We start from the raw sequence: 26,583 nt of genomic DNA on the forward strand, positions 1-26,583 counted from the left end.
AAGAAGATATATGTAATACACTACAAATTATTTTATTTCTGTAAATATATACACTTTTTTTAATCTTTCAATTACGCGGGGTTATATCATATGCTCCTTATGGCCCATTTTCTACTCTCATGAATACAAAAGTGCGAGAAGATACGGAATAGCCAATCATTTACCATTACGTATGTATCACATCCAAAAAAGCGAGAGGTTGATTGGCCATCGCGCGCATATGATTCCCTAGCGTCAGCCGTGTAGAGGAATCATTACGTCTTATCGCATTCCGCGCTCCTTCAGTTATTTCATGTCCATAGTTGCAAAAAGTTAATCCGAGGTGTCACCAATAGCGATAGTGGCGATCTGGGATTTTATAGTCCGCAATGGCAGCCTTGATAAATACATGATGGCCGTTGCCACCGAATAGTGTAACGCGTACATGGAACTGTCGTGTAACTGAAAAGTTTATTATTTTCAGTAGAATATCGTCGTCGCGCGTGCTCCGTGTGCGTTGTTTTCGTTCGGACGGAGGCGCGTTGCGAGAAGGCGCCGAGAACGCGAGATCGCGCGGAGGGAAATCGCCGCGAGACTCGCGAAAATTCCCAGGAGGAAAACACACACGGGGTGGCAAAACCGCGTTCGCGGCGGAGAGGTAATATTGACAATTTTTCGTCGCGACGCTACGCGCATTTTTGCGCGTCAGTCACCGAACACGCGCGTAGCAGCGCCGTCCGCCGGCCTCCCCGGTTGTCCCGAGCGCGAAATTTTCGCCAGATGCTCGCGTTTTCTTTTGTTTACGCCTTGTCAGTCGGGCCTTTTGTTGTGTGCAATCGCGCGCCGCTGGTACCCTCGTAAGTGAGAGTGAGGTGTTGTATATGTGACTCGCCTCGTATGCGTGTGTGCGCGCGTCAGTGTGGCTTGTGTGGCACGTATGCTCGCACACAGGCGCGCCAGTTATAACCTCCAAATATGCTTCCAGCTGGCGAATTCGAGGCCGTGATTGTTTTTCCGAGATCTCCCGGTTTCTTCGACTTACCGTACGAACTAGGCATTCTTATCGCTTCGACATGAGCAACGTTCGAGCGTTCGTGTAATATGCTACACCGTTTTCTCGATCCCTCGTTTTCGTCATCTCTCCCCGTTTACGAAGAAAACTTTTTCTAACTCGCACAAGCTAATTTAATCGCGAAAGAATCCGACACAATATTCTCTAGATTACACATTGATCTTTATATAAACACTTTAATATGCATCTGTTACATGAATTTGATGTTCGTTTTTGCAGGACAAAAGTTGCAGGCAAGATCTGTGCAAACAGAAGTGTAGTGTGCGTAACAACGACAGAAACATTTTTATCGAGAAGACGTAATTGTTTCAATGATTATTCGATGAGCAAAAGTATAACATTGTGATACTACGCTTTAAACATTTGACAAATATTCAAGAATGTCTGTGAGTTACTTCTTAGACCTGGGATAGGATATAATGGAAAAGAAATATTATTTATGCAACATTTAATACTGTCCTCTGTGCGCATCTTGAATGTACTGTCATGGGCAAACGTAACATTGCTGCATTTATAAATGGATGGAATCCTGCGACAGATGCATTTTAAATATAAGTCTGGATATATTCACAATGCAATTGAGCAGTTATTCTTTAATGGATAAAGTAGTTCAAAGAAGAACTACTTTCGATATACGACAAAGTAATGCCTCTAATGGCCAAGAATGATTAATACTACAGCAAGATCCGTGGAAACATTCACAGTATATGTGGACGTAAGCACTTTAAGAAATTAATACAGTGCTGCCCGAGCTTTGGACAAAATACGAAATTATATGCATGACAGGAACAGGAGACGTAGGTCGCAGACGTGTTGAGTGGCGCCGAAACGCAAATACTTCCTGCTGCGACTATTGAACAACTTTGGTAAATACAATGTTTCTATGTTAATAATAGTTAACATATACACAGATATAGGCACACGCATATATGTATATATATAAAATTTTAATAAATCTGAACACTAAATGCAAAATATCCTTGAAAAGTCAAAACATTTTAATTATATTTTTTATTATTGTAAATTATTATTATCATCTATCAGTCTTGATAAATCAAGTTTACTCTCAGGATATAAAATTATATTTAAAAATTTTTTTTTATAAATTATTTTTTATAAATTTCTGTGAAAATGCATAATGAGTAAACTAGAATTTTATATTAATAGGAAAAAAAAACAAAATAAGCTGAAAAGGTGGCTAGACGCTGCCCATAGTAAAGAGGGGCTGCGTGGGCATGCAGCAGCCTCAGTCACGCCCTCTCCTTGGGGACTCAGTATCCTCTACAACTTCCCCGAATGCACGTCCACGTAATAATCCAGTTGCTGTTTTGACCCAACAACAAGTAAGATTTTTATAAAAACATATATATAGATTTTATTTTTTAATTCAAAGTTCCAAATATGTTGTATTTTTCTTCTGTGCATATATTTTGTTAATATTCAATATCTTTGGTTTAAAATATAAATATTAAAAATTCAAAAGAATAGTATATATAATATATATAAATATTACTAGTTTATATAAATATTATATATTATAAATTTATATAAATAGACTTTATAAAACTTCTTTGAATAATCTTCATGAATATCATTATTTAATATTAATCAATTTCTTTTTTTTATACATAGTTGCAGCAGTTACAACAACTACAAGCCCAGAATACCAGTGGTCAATCGTTAACATTTGCTTTGCAACAAACATCGAGTAATGTAAGTTATTTTTGTTAATTAGTAAATATTTTATTCAGATTATTATTCCAATATTGCTCGTTTTTACAGACTCAAGAACAAGGAAATGGATCGACAACTGGAAATCACATAGTCTACGTAAACCAATTGAATCAGTTGAATCAGAGTACCATAAATCCCTCGGGGACTGGTATGGGCCTACCCCCGGCCACCCCCACTTTTGGGGTGGGCCTTAATATGGGATTGCCACTGTCACTTCTAAATACCAGTCTTACATCTCTCACTTCCAATGTTATCACCACGTCAAATCCTCTGCTCAATTTGGGCTTGCCGAGTATAAACACAGGGCTGACTGCGATAAATCCTAGCCTGAATCATTTAAATGCTATCAATTCCAATCTGACGTCCAACATTGGTTCAAACAATATTAATAACAGTTTGTCCAATCTGGGACAAGATTTAAATAGCATAAATACAGGAGTAAATACTGGGATAAACAGGCTTAATACGATAAACTCTACAAATATTAATTCTGGGCTATCTGGAGTAAACGCGGGACTGACTGGTGTAAATCCAAATTTGACGAATTTAAATTCGTCGAACGTAAATCAGAATCTTACGTTGAATACAAATTTGACCGCTACAAATTCCGGCGTATCTGGTTTACCTGCTATTAATCCGAATACAAATTTGACTACTACCAGTATAAATTCTGGTGTAAATCAAGGTCTTAATAGATCTATAAATGCTCTGGCAACTGGTTTGACGCCGACTAGCTTGAATTCTAGTAGCGCACAGTTTCCATTCCAAACGATACAAAGCATTCAAAGTATTGCACCGCACATTGTTGGGTCATCAAACATAGCACATGTACCAAACTCTGCTATATCGCAGCATCCTAATTCGAACATCTCGACAATCTCGCAAATCTCTAATTCCGGAACTCTAACGAGTTCCAGCATATTCACGAGCACACCCAGCGAATCGATTCATACAACCACTGCAAATGTGAATCACGCTTCGAACGTGAATCTCACTACGAATATACCGCACCTTGGTACAATGCACGCTAATTTATCCAATATATCAACATCGAATGTACATATATCTGCATCCAATGAGCCAACTATGTCATTGAGTCATGTTTCTTCTTTAAGTTCCTCCCAGTCGACTGGATTTCAACCACAGCGACAGTATTCGCAGGGGCTAAACCCTGGCTTAAGTGCGTCAGTAGCATTAACGGGCACGACACAACCATCGAATGTGGTCAGTACTATGAATACCGTTAAATCTATGCAAAATATTCAAAATCAAAACATTAGCTCGCCGGGTAGTCCGTTTTCAATACCTCTGAAGAGTCCGGCGTCTAATATAGCACCACCAACACCGAGTCCTAGCCCTAACCGACTTTTACTTAGAAGTCCAGCTTCAAATTCAATACAATCCAATCGAAATAGTCCGAGTCCGGTCGGCACATCGACCTCGAACAGTAATTTTAATATACAGATGCAAAGCCCTATGCAGAGTCCGATGAGCGTTAGCCAGATACAGAGCCCTGTACTTAGCCCATATCCCCCTGCGAAAAGCCCTCATCTATTAGGCGGAAATAATTCTCTCAACAATAGAAGTCCAGCGCCTGGAGGTAGTCCTGGTCCACCTGTGGTAAGGATACTTACCCTGCATAATATTGAAATTAAATTTTATTATAATTGCTTATTTTAAGTTTGGCTCTCCTTTAGTTTAGAATGAAATGCATTAGTAAATTTAACAAGATATTCTATTGATACTTCTAATTTTATCTTTTTTCATGTATTTTATTTTCATTTTGTTTTTGAAAAAGTAACACAATGTGAACTCCATTGTGTTGTGAAAATATATTTTTGTTATCATTCAAAAGTATGAACGAAATAAAAATATATGAAAAAACTAATTTATTTGAATGTATAGTGCAAGAAAAAAAATCATATTTCTTGTTTTTAATATAAAAATCGAACACAGTTGGATTGTAGTAAAGGATTATAATTATTTATTGTTACATTTCATATATAATTATTGCATTTCATAAAACAAAATGCAAATAATTTAATAATCAGTATGATATTTATGTTTACTAATTGAAATTCATTATTATCAATATAAATTGATCTCTTTAATACAGCATCTCCATTAAAAATTAAATTCAGAATTATATAATAAATGTTAGTTAATTATTAATCTGCTACTTCTGTGTGTAGTACTAAACTTGATTTTAATTATGCTAATTTAGTAAGTAACAAGTCTTTTCGACTTACATATCTATGTTAAAAATTTGTAATGAAAATCTTTTCTCTTTGAGAGAGAAATTATTTTAATTTTCAACATATATTTAATTGTATATGCAAAGTGTATTTATATTTTGCACATGATGTATGAAGCGACTATTATCAGATATAAGAAAATATATTCACACACACACACACACACATATATAATATAGCTATATTTTATATATAGCTTATATATCTTGTATTTTCTTTATTGAATATTTTTTTAGTAATTTTTTACATTTTTTATAAGTTAAATTTATATTTTTTATCTCCTTTAATTTATTTTGTATCTCTTGTAATTATTTTTAGATGTCTGTATTCTCTTTTTCTCATTCAATTTTTTTAAATTTATTTCAAAAAAAGAATGTTTTCTTAGAGCAAATCATAAGTATTATATATTTATTAAAACTTTGTATTTTTTATGTTTCAGGTTAGGCCTAATACACCTATATTACAACAAGGGATGCAAGTGTTACAAATAATTCATGGTACACCACAGGGTTATCAATCCACCCCAACTCAATTGGTGACTAGGACCCAATTATTTGGAAATCAACAAATCCAAATAGCGGCGACCAAACCCGCCAAGCAACCGCCGCAAATTCTACCAAAACCACCAAATCAGCAAGCTACTACTTCTCAGCAAAAACCACAACGAGCTACTACTACAATTACAAATCAAGTACAATCCATTTTCTAATTAAATTCATTATATTTATACGTTTTTTATTAAATTTCTTTATTAAATTAATTGGATATTAATTATATTACGAATGAATTACATTATATCTTAATTACATTATATCTTATATCATAATTTTAAAAATAATTCATAAATATATTCATAAATTCATAAATATTCATAAATATTCATAAGCATATCATGTCACACATTTATAAAAAAATTTATTCAAATTTCTTTGCTTCTTAACAATATAATGAGATCTTATATTTGAAGTATTTCTTTTTCTAAAGGTAACACAACAGACTCAACCACAATTAGTTCTTGCTGGACCACAACCAAGTCCCACTACAGCAACAATGATACCAACGGCGCAAGGTTTACTATTGAATCAGGTTATTATTATGCAACATATTATATCTTTTTTATATCTAGATTATATCTCATCTGCATGTTCATTATAAAATTATTAAAATATATATATACATCAGATCATATTAATGAGATATTTTGATACACTTTATATCTATTATATAAAAAACTGCTTACATGCATTTCTATTATCACAAAGAGTTGCTTTATGCTTCATTTATTTGTCACATTTCAAACGTAGGTATTACCATCAACCGGACCTGTAATTGTACAACAACAACCAGGAGGCGTTCAACTCATATTAAGGACGCCAGCAAGCGCGCAACAACAAACACATACTGCACAGGTGATGGTTTCATTCATTCATTCATCTATGCTTTATACTCATGATCATTGCTTATTAAATATGCATGCACGCATGCATGCATACATGCATTAAAAGGATCATGCACTTTTTATTAAAACCAAAATATCTTATAAATTTCTTATATATATATTATATATCATGTTATAGATTTTATTTATTTACTAACTTTTTGAGTTAAAAAAATTTTTGGTAAAAAAAATTTTGAACATATATGATACTATCTAATGATATTCAACTTTTTTTTTAATTTCTATAAATTTAATTTCACATTAATATATAATTGTAATAACATAGTTCAATTAAATTGTAATAATATTTCAATTAAAAAAAGTAAAGTGAAATTTAACTGTGTTATTAAGTTTTATATTTTATATAAAATAGATATTTCTAGCAGAATATATATAATATATTTTGAGATTTGGATGAGAATTTTTTTTTAAATTATGCGATAAGATGAGAGAGAGAGAGAGAGAGAGAGAGAGAGAGATGGAGGGAGGGAGGGAGGGAGGGAGAGTATTCAACAAAAAGCAAAAAATTAATTTAAATATATTTAATTTATGATTATAGTTGACACAACAACAGTTAGTAAGGGTTGTCACAGCACAAGGTATGCAACTGCAGGGGCTTACACCTGCATTCTTTGCTGTACCCAATGGATTTCCTCCAACTGCTTCTCCAGTAATAAGACATACTCCATCTAGTCCTGCACCATGTAAGTTTATATTAACAATATTATAGCAAAATGAATGAAAAAAGCACTATAGAATATGATTTTACATTATTTTATTTAAAAATGTATGTTTAAAATGTTAAAAATATTTTTTCGTATTTTATTTAACATAGATAAGAAATATTTATTAGTAATATCAGTTGCTTTAGTGTATCATGGAAATTTTATTATTGATTTTTTGCTATACTTTTGAATTCTACAGCTAATTCAGGAACTGGCAATTCTATCGTAATTCAGAATGCTATGGTCCAAAGTCCCCAATCACAAATCGCACAAGTCACATCTGGCAATACCACTGGTAATGCTTCCTGTACACAAACTGTCTCAGAGCAAAATTTGTTGCCACCACCTAAGAAGAAAGCGAAGAAGAAGAAAAAGGCTAAACGGAAAGACGACGAACCACCGAAATTAGATCTTGCCAGTATTATGAAAATATCAGGTATCGGAGATGATGATGATATTTTTGATACCGAACTAACAACTGAAACCGAAGTTCCCTGTCAAGTTTCGCAACAAAGCGAAACGAATTCCGGACAATCGTTAAATCAACTTTCATCGCAAGGAACAATACCTACTAATTCCACTCAAAATTTAATCCAAGTACCTGCAACAAATACAACGAACACGCAAGCTTCAGTATCGCAGACATTTAATAGTCAGCTTGTTGCCCAACTCCAGATGCCTGTGCAGAATGCAATATCGGGACAATTGCGATTAGCAGTTGGAGAAGATGGTAAAGTTGTTTTACATCACACTCCGGAACCTAATCAGCCCGAAATAGATTCAGCGACTGCGCAAGCTCTGATACGATCTCTAACTCAAGGTAGTGGACAAAATTCGCAGATCATCTCGCAACTTTTTAGTCAGGCGCAAAATACATCGCAGCCTGCTCAAAGTACAATTCAACAAAGACCGAAATTCGTCAAATCACCTTTAACCAGTGGAAATCAGGTCTCTACTAATACCGTAAGCTCTACATGCTCGCAAAATATCGTTTGTACCACTAGTCCGCATCATAGCCAGATATGTTCAAAACCGATGAATCAGCAAAAGAATATTGTTTCTCAAGAGACCAATTCGTTACCGAGCGTTTGTGTTCAAAGCAACCTTGGACCCTTACAATCATTGGAGATACAAACGTCAAAGAATGTAAATGTACAAAACTTAATGCAATCTAAATCCTCGAATCCTATTCTATCACAGAGTGGTAATATTTCTTTAAACACTTCGGACGTCTTGTCCGTAAAACCATCGCCTATGTTTAATATACAAGGTCCTCGAATGTCTAATGCGAATCAAACGAATTCCAATCAACAGAATTCCAACATTTCCCTGCAAAAATCTAGTCAGGTACGACTCACAAACGCTTGTATAACTACGAATGTACGGCAAAATTTGGGAAAGCAAGCACAACAACAACAGCATGGCGTTCATATGCAAAAATCATTGCCCGGTAGTTCATTAGTACAAAATGACCATGTATCTAAAGCTAATCAAAATCTTCAACAAGTGAGTCAACAAGAGACTCTAGCGCTTCAACAGGAATCACCGTTATTTCAACATAATCAGCAGATTACTGCACAAACTGTACAAACTCAAAATGTGCAACAGATATTTGAACAAAATTTGCAAAGTTCAAATATTCATCACAATTCCATGAATATATTGCAGCAACAAAGCTCTTGTAACACTATGCAACAACACGATACTATGAATGTTTTACATTCGAGCATTCAACAAAATACAATTAATGTGTTGCAGCAAAATACTGCTGGTAATGTTCAGAATGTAGAACAAAACTTGCAATCGGGAACTATGAAAGACATAGCTCATACGCAACAGAATGTCATGGCAAGTCTACAGCAACAAAACACATCTGCTATTTTACATAATACAAGTGTCCAGCAAAATGTGAATGTTCAACAGCAGAAAGTAATGACAGCGAATACCTTTTCTTCTGTTAACGCACATCACTTTGAATCCCAAAATTCGGCCAATGTTGTACAACAAGGAATGAATACACACCAGAATCAGAATCAGAATATACTGATTACGACTACTCCTGCTTCTAACACTTCTACCCAACAAAACGAATCTCAAAAGATAGAGTCCCAAGGTGCAAATATACTCAATTCAGCAGCAAACAACATATTGAATAATGCACCCAAAATTACGCCTGAAATTTTAAATGCATTGAGTAACTTGAATCCTAACGATCAGCTATTAATCGCCAATGCAAATGGCCAGATGCAGGTAATCAGTCAACAACTCTTGCAACAATTTCTAGCCGGACAATTGAATGCGACGAATCAGACGCAAAATCAAAATCAGACGCAGAAAATAGTGATCGGTGAGCCGGACGCAAATAATCAGAACTTGCAAGGTGTTCAAATTAATACTCCAACGAGTCAGATAATTGTGAATAGTTCTGGTGGAGCTCCAACAATTCAAAATAATATTCAAAATATCGTTGTGCAAGCCGCACCATCTCAGATGCCGCCACATATACAGATTCAAAATTCCAACTTCCCTAGTCAATTTATTGACAATTTGAATCAACAGCAAATTAGAAATTTGGGTAATAATCAACCAAAGAAAGCGAAAATCGTGAAGAAGACGAAAGTTGCTGTCACTGCACAAAGCATCGTGAATTCACAGGTATGTGTAAATAAACGTATTTTTTATTTCTATATCTTTGAATCTGTTTTATCTATTTCCCATTATTTGAAATTATTTTCAATAATTTTTAATGAATAATTCCTATTTACTTGGATTTAAAGTTTTCTAAAAATGCAAAATATCTTAAAATTACATAAAATCCGGATAGTAAAAGTATCTATATAAGTAGAATATATAAGTAGAATATAATTTATAAGTAGAATATAATTTATACATATCATTTGCATTTTGGTACTTTTATTACAAATTCATTTTTATTTTTTAGACGACAAAGACAGTAACCGTTACTCGACCAACAATGGTTGCAGCGAATACATCTAATTTACAAAAAGTTGATAATCCAAATAAAACAAACACTCTAGTGTCGCAAACTACAAATCCTGTTAAAAGCGAACCAGCTCAAGTTATAGCAAATGGTCCTTTGGTTTCGTCCTCTGCCAGTAGTCATGTGTCAGTTCCTTCAAATGGTCAAATGGTACAAAGAATACAAACTATTCAGCTTCCAGCTCAAAAGCAACAAATGCTGAAAAACATTCAGTCACAAATCCAATCTATTTTATCTCGAAAACCTGTCACGCCAAATAATCCAACATTGAGGAAATTATATGAGGAACAAGCAAAAATATTAGCTAGTGGAAAGATTGTTAGCAGTACTACTCATCCTGTCAATAGCGTAAGTATATTAAAAATGACAATAACTAATACAAAAATATAAAATAATTTTTAGCAATCGCGCGCGTAAAGGATAATGTCAAGAAATTTTAATTTAATGAATTCGTGTATTTAATATTTGGTCTATTTTAGGCTGCTGAATCAACGTTCAATGTAAGCCTGGTTTCAACAGTTGCATCGAATGTACATCTACAGAATTCATTCAAGAATCAAACATCGGCAGCCCAAACGCAGACTCAGACTTCCACCATTACTATGCCAGTAACATCTCAAAGTCTAAATCCAACTACGTCTGTAACAATGCCGAGTAGCACTAATATTAATTACATTAATATCACAGTAAGCAAAATATTATTAGGAATATTTATTTTATGGACGTATTTTATATATTTTGTATGCACATGTGATAACATGATTACAGAGCATTACCTGTACTCCACCGAATGTGCAAGGGCAAGCAACTATATCTAACACTACTACACAAAATATGCACCAGAGTACGCACATCAAGCAGCACAAGTTTTATCAAAATCATGGAAATCAGATGTTGAATCCGTCCTCTGCGAATGTGCAAATCTTCTCGCCGCCGATTACCTCCGCAACAACAGCTCTACAATTACAAAACAACGCACAACAATTGACCCAAGTGCAAACACAGCAACAGCAGACAAGCATGCAACAATCCACGCAATGTCAAACAGATCCATTGGATATCAAACCGAATATACAGACCCCGAGTCCTGTGAAACAGGAACTCTCTTCTCCTATTCAAGTTCAGACTCAAAGTGGTTCACCTGTAGGACAAGTAACTTCGCCTAGAATGATGGGAAAGGGAACGCAGAGGATTCAGAGTCCTGTAAACACTGGTGGAAATATGACAAAGCAACTCGTCAGTCCCAATAGCAACTCGAGTCCTTTAATCAGCCCGAGGCAAGGCGTAAAGAGACGTGCAACTAGTCCAATTTGTAGACAGTTGAATCGCAGCGATTTGTACGTACTTATATATAAACTCTTTTCTCTGTCACATTTAATAAATCATCTTTGAAGATTCAATGATGTTAATATATAATTTTAATATTAATTATATTATTACTTACAGAGTGGAACAACAGTTAAAAATCGATCAAAATGGTGCAACCAATCCAGATATGAATACACCATTCTCAGGCAAACGTGACGCTTGTAAACGTTTGGTGAGATATCATTGTTTAAATGAACAAGTACTAAGTCCCAAGGATTTGGCAAAAGCAGATGAAAGATTTGAGGAGACGGCGAAACATTTGTTGGGCAAATTTAGCGCAATGATGAATAAATACACATACCTCCTTTTAATGGAAAGCATGGTATAAATATAATATTTATTTATTGAATAATTATATATGTTAAATAATTAATTTCTGATACAAATATTTGCACATTAATCATTGAAAATATTCCAATTAAAATACTTTATATCAATCAAAATACTTTATATCACTATTATTATTCATCTCACTATATATTTAAAAAATATTCTAAATATTTCTTTTTAAATAAGTAATGGCACTAATATTTTTGAAATTATAGCGTGAAGTGAGGACGTCGGAATTAATGATGATCGACAGAACTTTTGTGGCTGAAGAACAAAATATTCTCAATAGGTTACGAGAACAGGAGGCAAAAGTGAATGGTAAATTATATATGTATTTTTTATTATCTTTAACTCAATACAATATAATTATAAAAATAAATATTGTATGTATATATGGATTTGTTCCTTCTGAGATTACATTTTTTAATTTACATTTCTATTTATTTCACATACTTTGAATATATTTGAAATTACATAGCACACACACAACAAGCCATACTATCTATATTATATTCTTAATAAAACTAGCTGCTAATTTTCTCTATTTTTTTGTCATGTCTATTTAAAAAATTTTTTATTTTATATATATATGTATGTATAATATATGTATGTATATTGCGATTAAAATTGCAGAGGAATTTAAGAAAGAAGAAAAACCGTTGGTGCCAAAAGTTGAACCTGGCCTTATAGAAGAGGACAAATCAGCATTAACAACATCGCCATCTTTAGTGAATGTATCTGTAAAACGTGAACTAGAGGATGACTTCCCAAGTGATGAAATGGAATGTAAACCAGTTATTAAAACGACGAGCAGTACCAGTGGTGATTACGATGAGTGGCTGGAAATCCAGAAAGAACTGGGAGTATATCCATCCACTACAGACACCTTGAGATGTAAAAATGGTAATAACAGTAATAGTGGTAATAGTGCGTGTGCTGTTACGGCTGTTACGAGATCATCGAAAATTGAAAGGACACGAGCGAACGGCGAGTGTCTTCGTGTGAATGTACCTAGTGTCTCGAATATAATTATGAAGGACGATTGTGAGCAAGATGTAACTCCAACGTCTTTCGATAGGCGTTGGAGTAGTGCCACCGATCTCGAGCGAGATTTGTTAGAGGATGCTGACAGCTTGGATGGATTGGCCTTGCATTCGCAAGCGCAATGTCCAAGTAGTACTGTGCATGTAACGAGTAACGAAAGTGGTAATGCCGGCAATGAGCACGACGAAATCACCGCACAAGTACAATCTGCCATTGACAGCATTCTCAATCTTAAAAAACGTCCTGCGAATACATTATCCGGCAGTAGTAGCGGTAGTTCGTCATCGCAGTCCGGTGAATCGAAAGACACTGCGCTGGATCAAGCAGTCCGCAGCATTTTAGGCTCGTGACCCTCCTTTAGTAAAGTATGTTAAGAAGTGAAAGTTTGTAGTGAATATTAAGCTAAAATTACACGTTTTAAGGATTTTAAAGGAACTAAGTCGATTTTTCATGGTTTTTTGTCGATATCGTGAATCTATCTGTCATAAAAACTGTTTTAAAATCACTGATACAATAATCTTCAAGATTGTTTCCAATACTGCATATCCTGAAGCGCGCGCGCGCGCGCAAATACACACACACACACACACACACACACACACACACACATGTATACAGATAGTTATTAAATTATTTGTATAAATCATATGACATACACTTTATATTATTTTATTTATATATTATTCAACAGAGAAAGAGAGAGACAAACTGGATTATATATACATGTGGTGCAGTATGATACATATATATGTATTAAACATTTCAATTTATCAAAGATTTTCTTTTTTGCAATGGCAATAATTATTCATAATATACAAACATGTATACTTTCCAGTAGTCTAGCTGTAATAAAGCCACCGCGTAAATCTAATTATAGCAGCTGTACATGTGAATAGATTAGATAGATGACTCGCTCAGATTTTACAATATGCCACTTTGTAATGTAATTTTGTAAAAAGTAATTATTTAAAGCAACTTATTCCACTTTATCGGTAGTACTTGTAAAAGAATCTTATTGATACTTAAAAATGGGTCGGTGAATTGTACATACATGTTTTTAAGGTATATTATTAATATTATTGTGACTATTATTTGTATTATTGTTATTGAGATTTATTCTCAGAATTATTATTATTATTACTATTAATTAACAATACATCATCATTGGACTCGACGGTGAGCAAAAAGAAAAGAGCATAAGAGACTGATATATAAGATCATAAAAATGTGAAATGCAAATGTATTTAAAACAAAATGCTATTGATGATACAATCGGAAAAAAAGGAGGATAAAATGATTCTACTACATTCTAAAAGAATGAAAAATAAAAAATATTGAATAAAATTTATTCATTTTAAATTTTTTCAGAAATAAAGCTTTGGTGATAATGTAAAATAAAATATTTTATTGAAATATTTTCAATTCATAAATTTTTCTTATTTTTTCATATATATAATTTACCTGTCTCTAAAATTGTGTGTTTGTATCACCAATAACAAATTATGTAGAAGAAAAAGGAATGTGCTACTTTTATGAATATTATTTTGGATTCATTTCTATTTATGATATATATACAGTCTCGATGTTATGAAGCAAAATCAAAGAAACAAATTGTGTGTTTCTAAATAGTGCATAGTATTTCTTTTTCTTTTTTGGCATCACAAGCTCGCAATACATATGTGAGTAATTGATGGATGTATATTGGAGAGTGCATGTGTGGAAAAAGAATAATCATGATGATCATTAGAATCTTTGACAAAGTCAAAGTAATTTTTCTGAAATTGATTAGCATCAGATACACATTCCCAATAGCAATATATATTTTCAATATATTCTTTATTTTATTGTAATACATGTGATTTATACACATGTCCTAAAATTATGAGGAAATCGAGACCTGAAATTATTTATTCCGATTTTTAAGAGATACTTTTACAATACTGGAAAACGCGATAATAGTTTTTGCAGATTTATGCAGTTTTATTATATGAACTCGCGCGCTTGCGTATATTCTTTTTCTACATGTATCAAGAACGACTCTCTATGCACAGTGGAAATGAAGCGTTTTCTGGCAAAAGCAATCCAAGACTGACGTATATACAGAGAAAAACAAGCAAAACTATGTAATGTATTACAGTAAGAAATAATAATCGTTTGTACATATATAATGTTCAATTACACTCTCGACGGCAATCGTGACTTAATAAGAATTCTTCACAGATTTAAAAGTTTGGACATATTAAAATTCTTTTGAGCCTAATAAATTGCCGATATTTCACGAGTACGTATATAGATTATCTTATATCCCTATCTGTGTGCTGCGTTTGAGCGAATATCACATATTTTGCAAGTTGCAATTATTAAGCATTAACAACGATATGTAACAATACAATCGCTGACGAGAGTGAAGACAAATGGTACAGTGATAATATATATAAATATAATTTAAAGGACATTTTATTTTAATTGTTGTCAGTATACCCAAAAAAGAGTATCGTTATTTTTATGTAACATAGTACAATATCTCTGTGTCGCAGAATCATATGTCTTGTATAAAAAAGAACAAATGAAATAATAATGAAATTTGATAAACTTGATATATAAGATAGTATATGAATAAGTGATCAAATCTCTTATACATATTTCATATCTTGCAGGAGAAGACAATTATGCATAAAAAAAACGATATTGTATATTTTTAAAAGTGTACAACTTTTTAAAGCCGATAAAAAATTCCATGCATCATATATGTATAATATATATAAATTGTTACCATTTTATTCTTTTATAGATATTCTTTTGATTACTTTTTATTGTATTCTTGTTTCTGAATGTGAAGAATATCAGCAGTTAGGAATTGAAATAAGTATAATTTCGATAAATTTAATTTCTTCCAATATAAAAATATGAAAAGAATTTTATATATGTTAAATAGCGCACTTCATTTGTTCAAAAAATTGTTAAATATCTAAAAAAAGCTAAAAAATTTCAACATTATCTTCTTTCTTTTTAATTTATCTACCATTATATAGAAATTTTATTTGTATATATAAGTAAAATACTTTTCATCAAGTAAAGATTAGAAACGATTTCCAATGGTATAATTTTACCGCCAATGGTATAATTTTACCGCACTTTAAAAAAAGAAAGACTCTGCTATATAATAACATATATTCAATTACAATACTGAAAAGTAAAATAAATATTTTATATAAAAAATTATATTTAACTTACATTTTTTTATTTTTTTAAATTATATTTTTTGTTCTTTTTTGTTTTTCCCAATATGTATATATACATATGTTCTTATGTCCTATGCTGACCAATCCAACAACGTAAGGCATGCGCGTTTCCTACTGCGCATGCTCTAAGAGCTGCTAGTTCAGAAGTTATCTTTTTTACTCCATATTGGAAGTATGTACACTGCGCGACAACGATTCGTTCCTCGGTTCCTCTCTCGCGGGGCAAAGGGAGCGTAGAAGTGGCCAATCAGCTGGCAGCGTGGCAGTGGCTGATTGGTTAGGGGCTACGCTCCCCTTGTCCCGCGAGAAGGACCGCGGAATGAATCGTTGTCGCGGAGTGTACATCTAGTTCAGCTAAAAAGAACAGATTTATAGAAATTCATAATAAACATATATTTTTCTATTAGGCTGAAGACACTTTAAAAATAAACATAAGTGCTTAACATAATTAGTGTACATACAATTGTGTTCAATTATGATTTAATATATATTACAATTAAAATCAGTACTTGTGTGATGAATGTGATCAAGTTTGTTATAGAGGTGATTGAAAAAATTCGATCCATCTAGAATCTAAGACAATGTCTGCTGAAGAAACTTTCGAACAGGTTGGATTTACTTTTATATTTTTCTTCTTTATAAATTTAGATGTTTTCATTCGTTTCTCTAAAACAAAAAAAGTTCTCAAAATAGTTTTATCTCTTTCATAAAATAGTAGGCTAGTTATATATTTGAATAATATGTTATAAGAGAATAATTATTGCAGATTATTTGTTTATTGTATGTATTTATTGTGTTTTTTATATTCTAAGCATTTTAATATTTTGATAGTTTGAAGATGAAGAGACAGAGATTCCTATCGGCGGGACTTTACCTGGGGGAAGAAAACGTCTCTTTTCCAAGGAATTGCGCTGCATGATGTATGGCTTTGGCGATGATCAAAATCCTTATACTGAGAGTGTGGATTTGTTGGAGGATTTAGTTATTGAATTTATAACCGAGATGACACATCGGGCCATGGAAATAGGACGTACTGGACGAGTTCAAGTGGAAGATATTGTGTTTTTAGGTATAATTGTTAGGATACATATAGACTAAGATAAAATGATATTTTCTTCCTTAATCTTCCCACTATTCATATTTCTACCTAATTATTAAAAAGATAAAAAAGTAAATGCAAGATGGAATAATCAATATTAAGCATTAGAATAAAAATGAGAATTGAAGGAAAAAGTTAACAATAAGATATTGATATTAATAATTTTCTAATACAGATAATTGACTGTAATATATTTCTCCATTTTATAATATAATGATTTATTTTTCAGTGAGAAAAGATCCTAGAAAATATGCCAGAGTAAAAGATCTTCTAACAATGAACGAAGAACTTAAGAAAGCAAGAAAAGCTTTTGACGAGGTTAAATATGCAGGTACTGTCAAAGACTAGATAATTGTAATATTATCTGTTATATTGAATATAAAACTTTGAAATTTAGATAAATTGACTTGAGTTATATTTATATAACTATTTAAATAATTTTTTCAAATCAGCATGATCAATTTGCTAGTATTAATATAATTTGTTTTATATACATAATTGATTTAAATATATGCCTTGATTAAGATAAAAATAATGTTTTTAATTAGTTAAACTTATTGTTGAGCAAGTGTTGCTTTACTTTGCAATAATATTATGCTTGCGAGTAAAAATTTGTTTACTCTTCTGTCATGAATATTTCAGCAAAGATTTTTTTATGTTTTTAAAGAAGCACAACCTAGGCTATTTATAAGTTTGTTCTCAATAAATATATGATAAAACATTAAGTGTATTATAATATCTTACATATTGTTACAAAATATATTATTTGATAAGAATATCACAAAATGTGATATTTTATAGAAAATATGTTTTTTTCATATATATGATAACTAAAAGCAAACAAGTTTTTCTAATTAGCTTTTATATTTAGCTTATTAGTAGATTTTTATATACGTTATATATGTTTATTTATGTATTAATAAACTTAATAAAGTAATATGTTATACATTTGACACAAATGCTAATTATATTTTACATTTAATATAATTCCACACAAAATATATTTTGCCATTCCATTTTCATACTTTTATATGTTTATATAATACAATGTAATAATTATTATGCTTAAATTATAAGAAATTAATAGTTTTATATTATTGTATTACAATTTAAATAATAATTTATAATTTTTATATTATATTATATTTTTATTTATATTATATTTTAATCATTATATTCTCTTTTAGTCTTGTTTGCATTATATAGGTCTGGAAAGTTATGCATTTTTGCATGGTTTATGATTGTTAAAATTCAGCATGCACAGTATTTGCACGTAGTTTTATTGTTTTTTTTTTTTATGTGATGCTACTACCCTTTCTCGCAGTTTTACACTTCTTGAATACTTCCACAATTATTGTACAATGTCAACGGCCTGTTTTGCTGACAGAATAACGTCATTGAGTCCCACACCTTGGTAAGAGGAACCACACAGTGCCAGAGGAATATGGTGCGCGGAAATATAATCGTGGATGCGTTTTATACGTTGAGTATGACCCACGACGTGCTGCGGGATACAATCCTTCAGAATGGCAACATTGTGTGCGATTGGTTCCTCCTCAATAAGTAAGATACGTTTTATATGATCAATCGCCGTTGTTAATAAGTGATCCTCCGATGGATTAAGGCCGAAATATTTTTCGAACCAAGCCCCGCCCATCATGACTGTCAGCACCTAAACCATCATCACAAAATTCTATGTATATAAAATATTGGACACGATGATGTATAATTTAATACTCTTAGTTTTGTACATATAAAAATAAAAATTATAGAAGAACTTGCTTATAGATTGCTATACATGAATCAAATAAGGACTTAAAGTTCAGAAGGGAATAAAATTATTTCAAAGTATACATACTGTAGAAGACTTTTGAGGGAAAACACAGGAATCAAAGATTACACCTAGCAGAGAAAGATTCTCTTTTGGTGGTACGAGAAATCCAAATGCCTGCAATGGCAATACATCTTCTCGGAATTCAAAATTAACTACTCCTACTGTTACAGTAGGTATCTCCTCTAATTCTGTCGACAGTATGGGATGTTGCTCCCGCACTATTTCAGCCAAATTCTTCGCAGGTAAACTCGAAATAACGCGCGAACTTTCTTGAATATTGCCGTTAATTAATAGTTCTATGTGATTTGATTTAAATGTAAGTTTTTCACATTTTGCCTCAGTTTGTATTCTCACTCCTCGCTTTCTTACATTATTGGCTAATGCCTGAGGTAATTGTTCAAGTCCTCCTTCCAAGCCCCACAATGCCCAGTATTCCTTTTGAGCTCTATTCGCTAAAGTCAAGTGTAAATTTGCAGAGTCTATATTATTTTCTTTCACTGTATCTTTTGATTTTGAAAAAAATTTTTTTAGTCGATTTGCCAATACACCTTTTACTATGGAACCATATTTCTGTTCTGCCTCAAATAAAGATTTCAACAAAAAATTAACACTAATTTTCTGCGCATCTCCCGCACATATTCCACAAACTATAGGACTGACAAGATTATCCGCAATATCTTGACCTAATCTTCTTTGGACAAAATTATAGATACTCTCGTCCTCTTTGGATATCTTGGGAGCTGCCAAGTCAGTCCATAAACAGTTTATCAGGGGACGATCTAATAGTGAAAGCGTCTTGAAGAAACCCTTCAATGAAGTTGGTAACAGATGCAATGCTTCATCTGAGTAGATCAATCTATTCTGCGTCGCGGGATGACTTCGTCCAATATGAATTAACTTGTTATTCAATTGGAGATCCTCCACCAAGTTAAGAGTATTTTTTCCAGCTAATCCAACAGGTCTAATGGTTCTCGGTCCTTGCTCAAAGATTGCTCCAGATGGTGATCTTTTACTTCGTATCCATCCACCCACACGATTGGACGCTTCCAATAAAGTAATAGCCGAATTTCTTGCGTTATTAGCAGCATAATACGCTGCTGATAGACCTGATATGCCACCTCCTAATATTATTGTCATCTTAATATTAAACACTCTATATAAAATCTCTATATAATGTCAGCTCAATATATTGTGCAGTTAAATGCAATCTTGATTAAATATATGTTATTTTATGTGCTAAAAGTAAATGATATTTTAGTATCATGTATATAAATGAAAGAATTTTGTTTACGAATAAAAATGAATATAAATGAAATTGCTAAAATTAAGATAATGACTTGAAGACATAAATATATGACACATATAATGTCTAATAGAATTTGAATATTTTAATACTATTTAGACTGCATTTTTCTTACTTTTTACAAAGGTTCAAAAGATATTAAAAATACTGCCCTATAGAAAATAATTTGTAGGTTATCTATTATAACCATAGATATATAAAATACATAGATGGGTATTAGTTGCCAATGTAAGAGCAAGGGAGAATTTAGATATAGATGGGATGCATAAAAATGAGATCTTTATTCGATTTCTTTCAGCTCATATTAGATATATGTATTGAAGATTGGAATTTGGCTTGAGAATAAAAGGAGCTAAAAAATTTCTTCGTTTCGATTGATCAAATTTCTATCTGATACGGTTTAATGCACGCACACACATCATACGTATGATGCACGTATGTATGTACGTGTGCGCATGTGGCAATTTGTGATCACGATCGACATCATTTCGCCAAGTGTTGCAACCAACTGCAGTGTGTAAGTCAGTGTAAGTAGGCTTATGCGATTGCGATAAGTTTCCTTTGCGACGAGTCAATGACAGAAGCGACCTTGTTTCCTGAGAATTTCTCTCGAGCATTTCTCGCGAACTCGAGGTAATCGACGTATCAACGTTTTTGAGTCTTATTCGTGTCTGGAAAGAACTCAAAGGTATCGCAAGATACGATCCTCGGTTCTCCATTCAGCTCACAACGACGACGACGACGCACCATTATAGAATGCACTATTGTCAGTGTTAATCGGCAAGAAGGCCGCACTTTGAGTTGATGAGAGGAAGGAGCAGGGCGAAATCAGTAGTATCAACATGCAGAACAACGACGAGAATAAGACGCAGGACGTCGCCGTGGATAGCGATGACGAGGATCAGAGTTACGAGGAGTTCACCGTGAATAGCGACGACGAAGTTTCCAATCCCAACACTAATCTATCCACCGCGGATTGCGACGACGACGAATTGAGTCGCACCAAGAAGACAACTACTTCGAATGGTAACGACGAGAATCCCGATTGCGGCACCAAGAAGCCCGTTGCCAAGAATGAAAGCTATGCCTGGCCTATGTATCGCGCGTCTACCTCGCGAGAGAAATTGCTCGCCACTCCGGAGGATGATTATGGCTGCGAGCATTACAAACGAAAGTCCAAGTTTGTGGTATGTAAATAAAAACGTGTAAAAGTTGAAATAAAATTGGCCCATTATTCTGTAAGGTAGCATTTTCAAATTCATTGGTATAATTGAATGTTTATCTGTAGGATTTTTAATTTAAATTAATTTAATTATTAATTTAATTTATAAATATTATATTAATATTATATTAATATAATGTCCTTTAAAAAGTTGTTTTTCTATCGAAGAATGATATTATTACATCTTTTTAGGAAGAAATGTTGTACTATTGAATGTTGTAATTGTCATTGTACAAATATATATCTTTTTATATTTGTTTTCATTAATAGATTTAATCTCATGACATCTTAAAATATATATTTTTAAAAAATGCAAAAAATAATAATAATATACTTTATTTTTTAATATGAATTTTTCCAATAATATTTTGTTTTTTAACATATACTTGTTTTTTTTTTTAGACTCCTTGCTGCAATAAAGTATACACGTGCCGATTTTGTCATGATGAACAGGAGGCACATACGGTAAATAGGAAAGAAGTGACAGAATTAATATGTGTTCTTTGTGATACTCGTCAACCTGTTCAAGCCACTTGTCAAAATTGCCATTGTCAATTTGGCAAATATACATGCCTCGAATGTAATCTTTTTGATGACGAAGACAAAAATCAATACCATTGTGATGGTTGTGGTATATGTAGGGTTGGTGGTCGTGAAAAATTCTTTCACTGTGCAAAGTGTAACATGTGTTTGCCAGTTCAATTACAAAATGGACATACGGTAAGAATATATTAAGAATATATAATAGTAAGAATATATTATAATACAAAAAATGTATTGAACCAACAAAAGAAAATAACAAATAATTCATTTAAAATATTTATATTTTTTTTCCATAAAATTTACTTACAATTGTTGCTATATAAACATTGAATAAATTTTATTTTACAGTGCATAGAAAATGTTTCACATTCCAATTGTCCTGTGTGCCTCGAAGATATTCATACGAGTCGTACACCATGTCACATTCCTGGTTGCGGACACTTGCTACATCGTACATGTTTTAAGGAATTGTTACAGTCTGGACATTATGCTTGCCCAACATGTCAAGTGTCGCTTTTAGATATGACGGATTTATGGAAATATTTAGATACAGAAGTATCATTAACGCCAATGCCAGAGGAATACAAGGATTATAAAGCCGATATTTTATGCAAAGACTGCCACGAGGTTGAATATTTCTTCATATTTCCCAAATATAATTTAAATGATAAAAAAAAATAATGGCAAGATATTTGTGCTTTTAGGAATCGACGGTAAAGTTTCATATTGTTGGATTGAAGTGCTTAAACTGTGGTAGCTATAATACTTGCAGGATAAAAGGTTCACCTTCTCCAGGTGATTATTAATTACTAATTAATTATTTTATAATCTTAAGTGATTACATAAATTTTTAATAGTTTGTACAGATCCAGATGTCTTATCAGAAGCAGCAGCTGGTGGTAGTAATAAAGAAGAGAAGGAGCAATCGGAAGGATAAAGATCGGAATGTTATCCGAAATTATCCATCAATTACAAAAGGAATACATCATACCAGTAATGATGGGAGAGATTTTATAGATAAATTTTATCTTTGACATTTTGTAGCAAATTGCGCTTTTGTTGCCTTCATAGTATTCTTTGATCAAGAATTAGTTAGCCAATTGCAAATTAGCATAAAAATGAAATATCATTATTGAATAATCAAATGTCAGAAGTACACAATTATTTTCAGTGGTCATTGATGGCATATTGTAATGCAATTTTTTGGATCCAATATGTAGATCATTTCATTAACATAAATCTTAAAAAAATTATATATATTATAAATTTCTTGTTTTTGCGTCGTTTATCACATTGTAATTAAAAATAGTTAATGAAGTGATCAACATGAGAATATTTCATAGACATTCCTTTTCATATACGTACACATGTGGGGACAGAAGTGTCTTAATAATGATTTTAAACTATTGAAAAAAAAAAAAAAAAAAAAAAAAAAATATATATATATATATATATATTAATATATATATGTGTGTGTATATGTATATGTATGTATGTATGTATGTATGAAAAATCCAATGTTCCAATATGAATATATACAAACTCATATTAAGACATTTCTATTTATGTTGAGGATCTTGATTGTTATTTGTTTCTAATATTTTTATCATATATAATATAATTATATATGTGTGTGTGTGTGTGTGTGTGTGTGTGTGTGTGTGTGTGTGTATGTGTGTACACATATACAGGGTGTTCCAGACTTCGTGTACTAGCTGTTAGCAGATTCTTGAAGACATTTGGAAATAAAAATCAACATCAAAATAAATTTTTAATGGAAAAATTGGCTAATAAATCCAAAGTTTGCATTTTCAGACATTGCATAATAATAATAAAATTATTTAGATACCGATTTATTTTTCAGATATTTTTTTCAGAATTTTGCATGATATCAAGAATCTGGTATTAACACATTGTCAAGTGTTAAAACGTTATTGACTGGTAATAAGTTAACTCGTATTTGTACTTGCATTAGCTTATTTTTGAATTTTAGCAATTTTTGAAACTTAGAGTAGTATAGAATTTTATAAAAGCTTTTTTGATTGTATTCGATCGTGTTTACTTTATTATAAAAAAAGGGATTATTTTTATATTCATTTACTAGGAAAATAGCTAGTGATATAAGCTTTGTATAAAATTACCAGTTAATAATGTGTTAAAAGATGATGCATCAATTCTTCTGGGACAATGTACATAATATTCTAAACTTATATATTGTGCAATATATATTATTATGTGATAAAATATTTCAGGCATATACAATGTTTGGTGAATTTGGAATCTTTTTTCTTTACAAAAATATGCTAGTATGTCTTATTTTGTTATATTTTCAATTTTTGACTTAACTATCGCGATGATTGAGATTTCATAAGCATCTTTCACATCTTTTTAAAAACTTTGCCGTCTTTGACAAAAAAAAATTAAATTTCAAATAGCTCAATAAATTTATAGATGAAAGTTTTGTGCAGCATTTTTAAATGTACTGATATATGTATGATTTATGATATATACATATTTCCTGTATCTAAATTTGTCTTTTGAAATGACAACTGCATTGGTAGCTGATTTACTAATCATATTTAGAAAAATAATTAAAAAATTGTGAACTGATATATGTGTTGTGTATGTGTGCACATATGTATATGTGATTGTGTTAATGGAAAAAGTAATATAAAATAACCCAAAATCCAATTATACTTTAGGCAATGTAGCACAGTGTCACCTTGAGTAAAACTTTCTACTTTGGATATATAATCTTAAAAATGTTATATTTTATCAATATAATGTGCAATATTAGTAGAACTTATTTTTTCACAAATGCCATTCATATTAGTTATAGTGACATATATTATAGCATTTTTGCCATATTAAAATGCATAAATTAATGGCCTAATTACACTTACTATCTAATTGCACTTTAATTAACATTTTGAAAAAAAACAAAGTTAAAATGGTAAATTTGTGTTTGTAAGAATTGCTTAAAAGCGTTTTATAGAAATATGGTCTTATTAGAAAAATATGGTCTTATTTCGAAAAAGATCTCTTTAATCATAATCTAGTCGCGGAAGATTGAGCATATCGGTACTCTTATAGCAGTTTTTTCCTAAGTGTGAATGTTTTACACAAGAGCATAAGTAAATTTGCACCAGTGGCACATGCTAATTCTACAATAAGATATAGTGGTGAAAATGATTAGAAAAATATTTCATGTTGAAAATGCAAAAATATTCTATATATGTATCCCAATTATTTCAATGTGCATACTTTGAATTTGCATTTCTCTTAAGAGGCATTCGTATAGCGATTAATATTCACTCATTAATATAAATCCTTATGTAATCTGTTTTAGTGTAACTGTACGTATATACAATAGCTATATGAAATACTCGATAGTCATGGCAGATAATCGTAATTTTTTGTTATCTTATTATATTTGATACAAAATATTTTCTAGTTACCGATTAATAGCCTTCGTATATACTTTATAAGAAACGACTAAAAAAAACTTGACAACTTTTCCTTGAAGTTTGACTTTCACAGTGGAATTACAGTGACGCAAATGTAATATTTTGAGTTTTGTTTCTAAAGCAAAACGGTATTAAAAAGCTTTAAATTCTATATATATCATTCCATAACATTCCAAATAGCTCATTAATTTTATATAAAATTTTAGTAAATATTGTACTTTTAATAAGCTTTCAAAATTGAACAGCTAGAAAAATATTTTTTAACATGATTCATTTTGATAATAATTTAATTTAAATATTAAATGTTTACTTATCAACAAATTATGTTAAACGTATGTTTTGCATATAATTTGTTCAATTATCTATATTAGGAAAACTTATGACACAAAATACGAGATTTCGTTGTGATTATCATGTTTTTATTTATATTCATTTGTAAATTAAATACTAGTTACAAATGGCTCTTTGTACATAACGGCCGCAACAACGCTTTCGTTTTATATTACATATAATATATACTATTATATCAAATAAATTGGTTATAATTCTATTCCACAATCTTTTTCCATATGAGAGGATGACAAGAATTCAATACTCGCGTATCAAGTGCTTATATTACAGATAATATGATAATAAGATAATATAAAATTTATTAATATCTGTATTTATTCGATGTTACCCGGCATGCATATAAATTTCATAATAAAAATTGCAAAGTTATTATTTAAAGGCGAATTCTGTCCATGAGAGAATAATCTCACAATTCTTAAAAAGATTTGTCACAGATCTTTTTAGAAATTGCCGCAGATCACGAAAATGCATTTTATATATATATATATATATATATATATATATATATATATATATAAATATATATAATATATATATAATATATATATATATATATATATATATATATATAATTTA

General features: G+C 31.5%; 4 protein-coding genes across 12 annotated transcripts; 3 read left to right on the forward strand and 1 right to left on the reverse strand.

Moving 5' to 3' along the window:
• The first annotated feature begins 367 nt into the window (after positions 1–367).
• LOC105256039 (mucin-17) lies at positions 368–13,548 on the forward strand. 7 transcript variants are annotated; one of them, XM_011265675.3, is made up of 17 exons: positions 369–637; positions 1,271–1,917; positions 2,219–2,394; positions 2,684–2,764; positions 2,834–4,009; positions 4,250–4,405; positions 5,480–5,731; positions 6,025–6,126; positions 6,345–6,449; positions 7,038–7,182; positions 7,403–9,858; positions 10,145–10,552; positions 10,684–10,890; positions 10,973–11,541; positions 11,651–11,894; positions 12,118–12,220; positions 12,536–13,548. In XM_011265675.3, the coding sequence occupies exons 3-17, from the start codon at positions 2,287–2,289 to the stop codon at positions 13,294–13,296; spliced, it is 6,873 nt and encodes a 2,290-aa protein (XP_011263977.1). In that variant the 5' UTR covers positions 369–637; positions 1,271–1,917; positions 2,219–2,286; the 3' UTR covers positions 13,297–13,548. The 7 variants fall into 7 exon arrangements, with proteins under 7 accessions (XP_011263972.1, XP_011263976.1, XP_011263977.1 ...); XM_011265670.3 differs by having other exon boundaries at positions 368–637; positions 2,834–4,405; XM_011265677.3 differs by lacking the exon at positions 4,250–4,405 and having other exon boundaries at positions 370–637.
• A 3,041-nt stretch (positions 13,549–16,589) lies between these two features.
• On the forward strand, positions 16,590–18,840 carry LOC105256037 (transcription initiation factor TFIID subunit 13). Of its 2 annotated transcripts, XM_011265668.3 has the most exons (4): positions 16,770–16,796; positions 17,020–17,257; positions 17,517–17,618; positions 18,675–18,840. In XM_011265668.3, exons 1-4 carry the CDS (start codon positions 16,770–16,772, stop codon positions 18,677–18,679), a joined length of 372 nt encoding a protein of 123 aa, XP_011263970.1. In that variant the 3' UTR covers positions 18,680–18,840. The 2 variants fall into 2 exon arrangements, with proteins under 2 accessions (XP_019884582.1, XP_011263970.1); XM_020029023.2 differs by lacking the exon at positions 18,675–18,840 and having other exon boundaries at positions 16,590–16,796; positions 17,517–17,635.
• LOC105256038 (protoporphyrinogen oxidase) lies at positions 18,511–20,363 on the reverse strand. Its single transcript, XM_011265669.3, has 2 exons — positions 19,146–20,363; positions 18,511–18,959 (listed from the first exon to the last, which is right to left on the reverse strand). Exons 1-2 carry the CDS (start codon positions 20,256–20,258, stop codon positions 18,639–18,641), a joined length of 1,434 nt encoding a protein of 477 aa, XP_011263971.1. The 5' UTR covers positions 20,259–20,363; the 3' UTR covers positions 18,511–18,638.
• Positions 20,364–20,635: 272 nt separating this feature from the next.
• LOC105256036 (RING finger and CHY zinc finger domain-containing protein 1) lies at positions 20,636–23,450 on the forward strand. Of its 2 annotated transcripts, none has more exons than XM_011265667.3 (5): positions 20,636–21,611; positions 22,049–22,366; positions 22,538–22,816; positions 22,894–22,984; positions 23,056–23,450. In XM_011265667.3, exons 1-5 carry the CDS (start codon positions 21,267–21,269, stop codon positions 23,124–23,126), a joined length of 1,104 nt encoding a protein of 367 aa, XP_011263969.1. In that variant the 5' UTR covers positions 20,636–21,266; the 3' UTR covers positions 23,127–23,450. The 2 variants fall into 2 exon arrangements, with proteins under 2 accessions (XP_011263969.1, XP_011263968.1); XM_011265666.3 differs by having other exon boundaries at positions 20,637–21,611; positions 23,047–23,449.
• Positions 23,451–26,583: the final 3,133 nt, after the last annotated feature.

The sequence above is a fragment of the Camponotus floridanus genome, unplaced genomic scaffold (genome assembly GCF_003227725.1).
Source record: "Camponotus floridanus strain SB8 unplaced genomic scaffold, Cflo_v7.5 scaffold14, whole genome shotgun sequence".
Taxonomy (NCBI): domain Eukaryota; kingdom Metazoa; phylum Arthropoda; class Insecta; order Hymenoptera; family Formicidae; genus Camponotus; species Camponotus floridanus.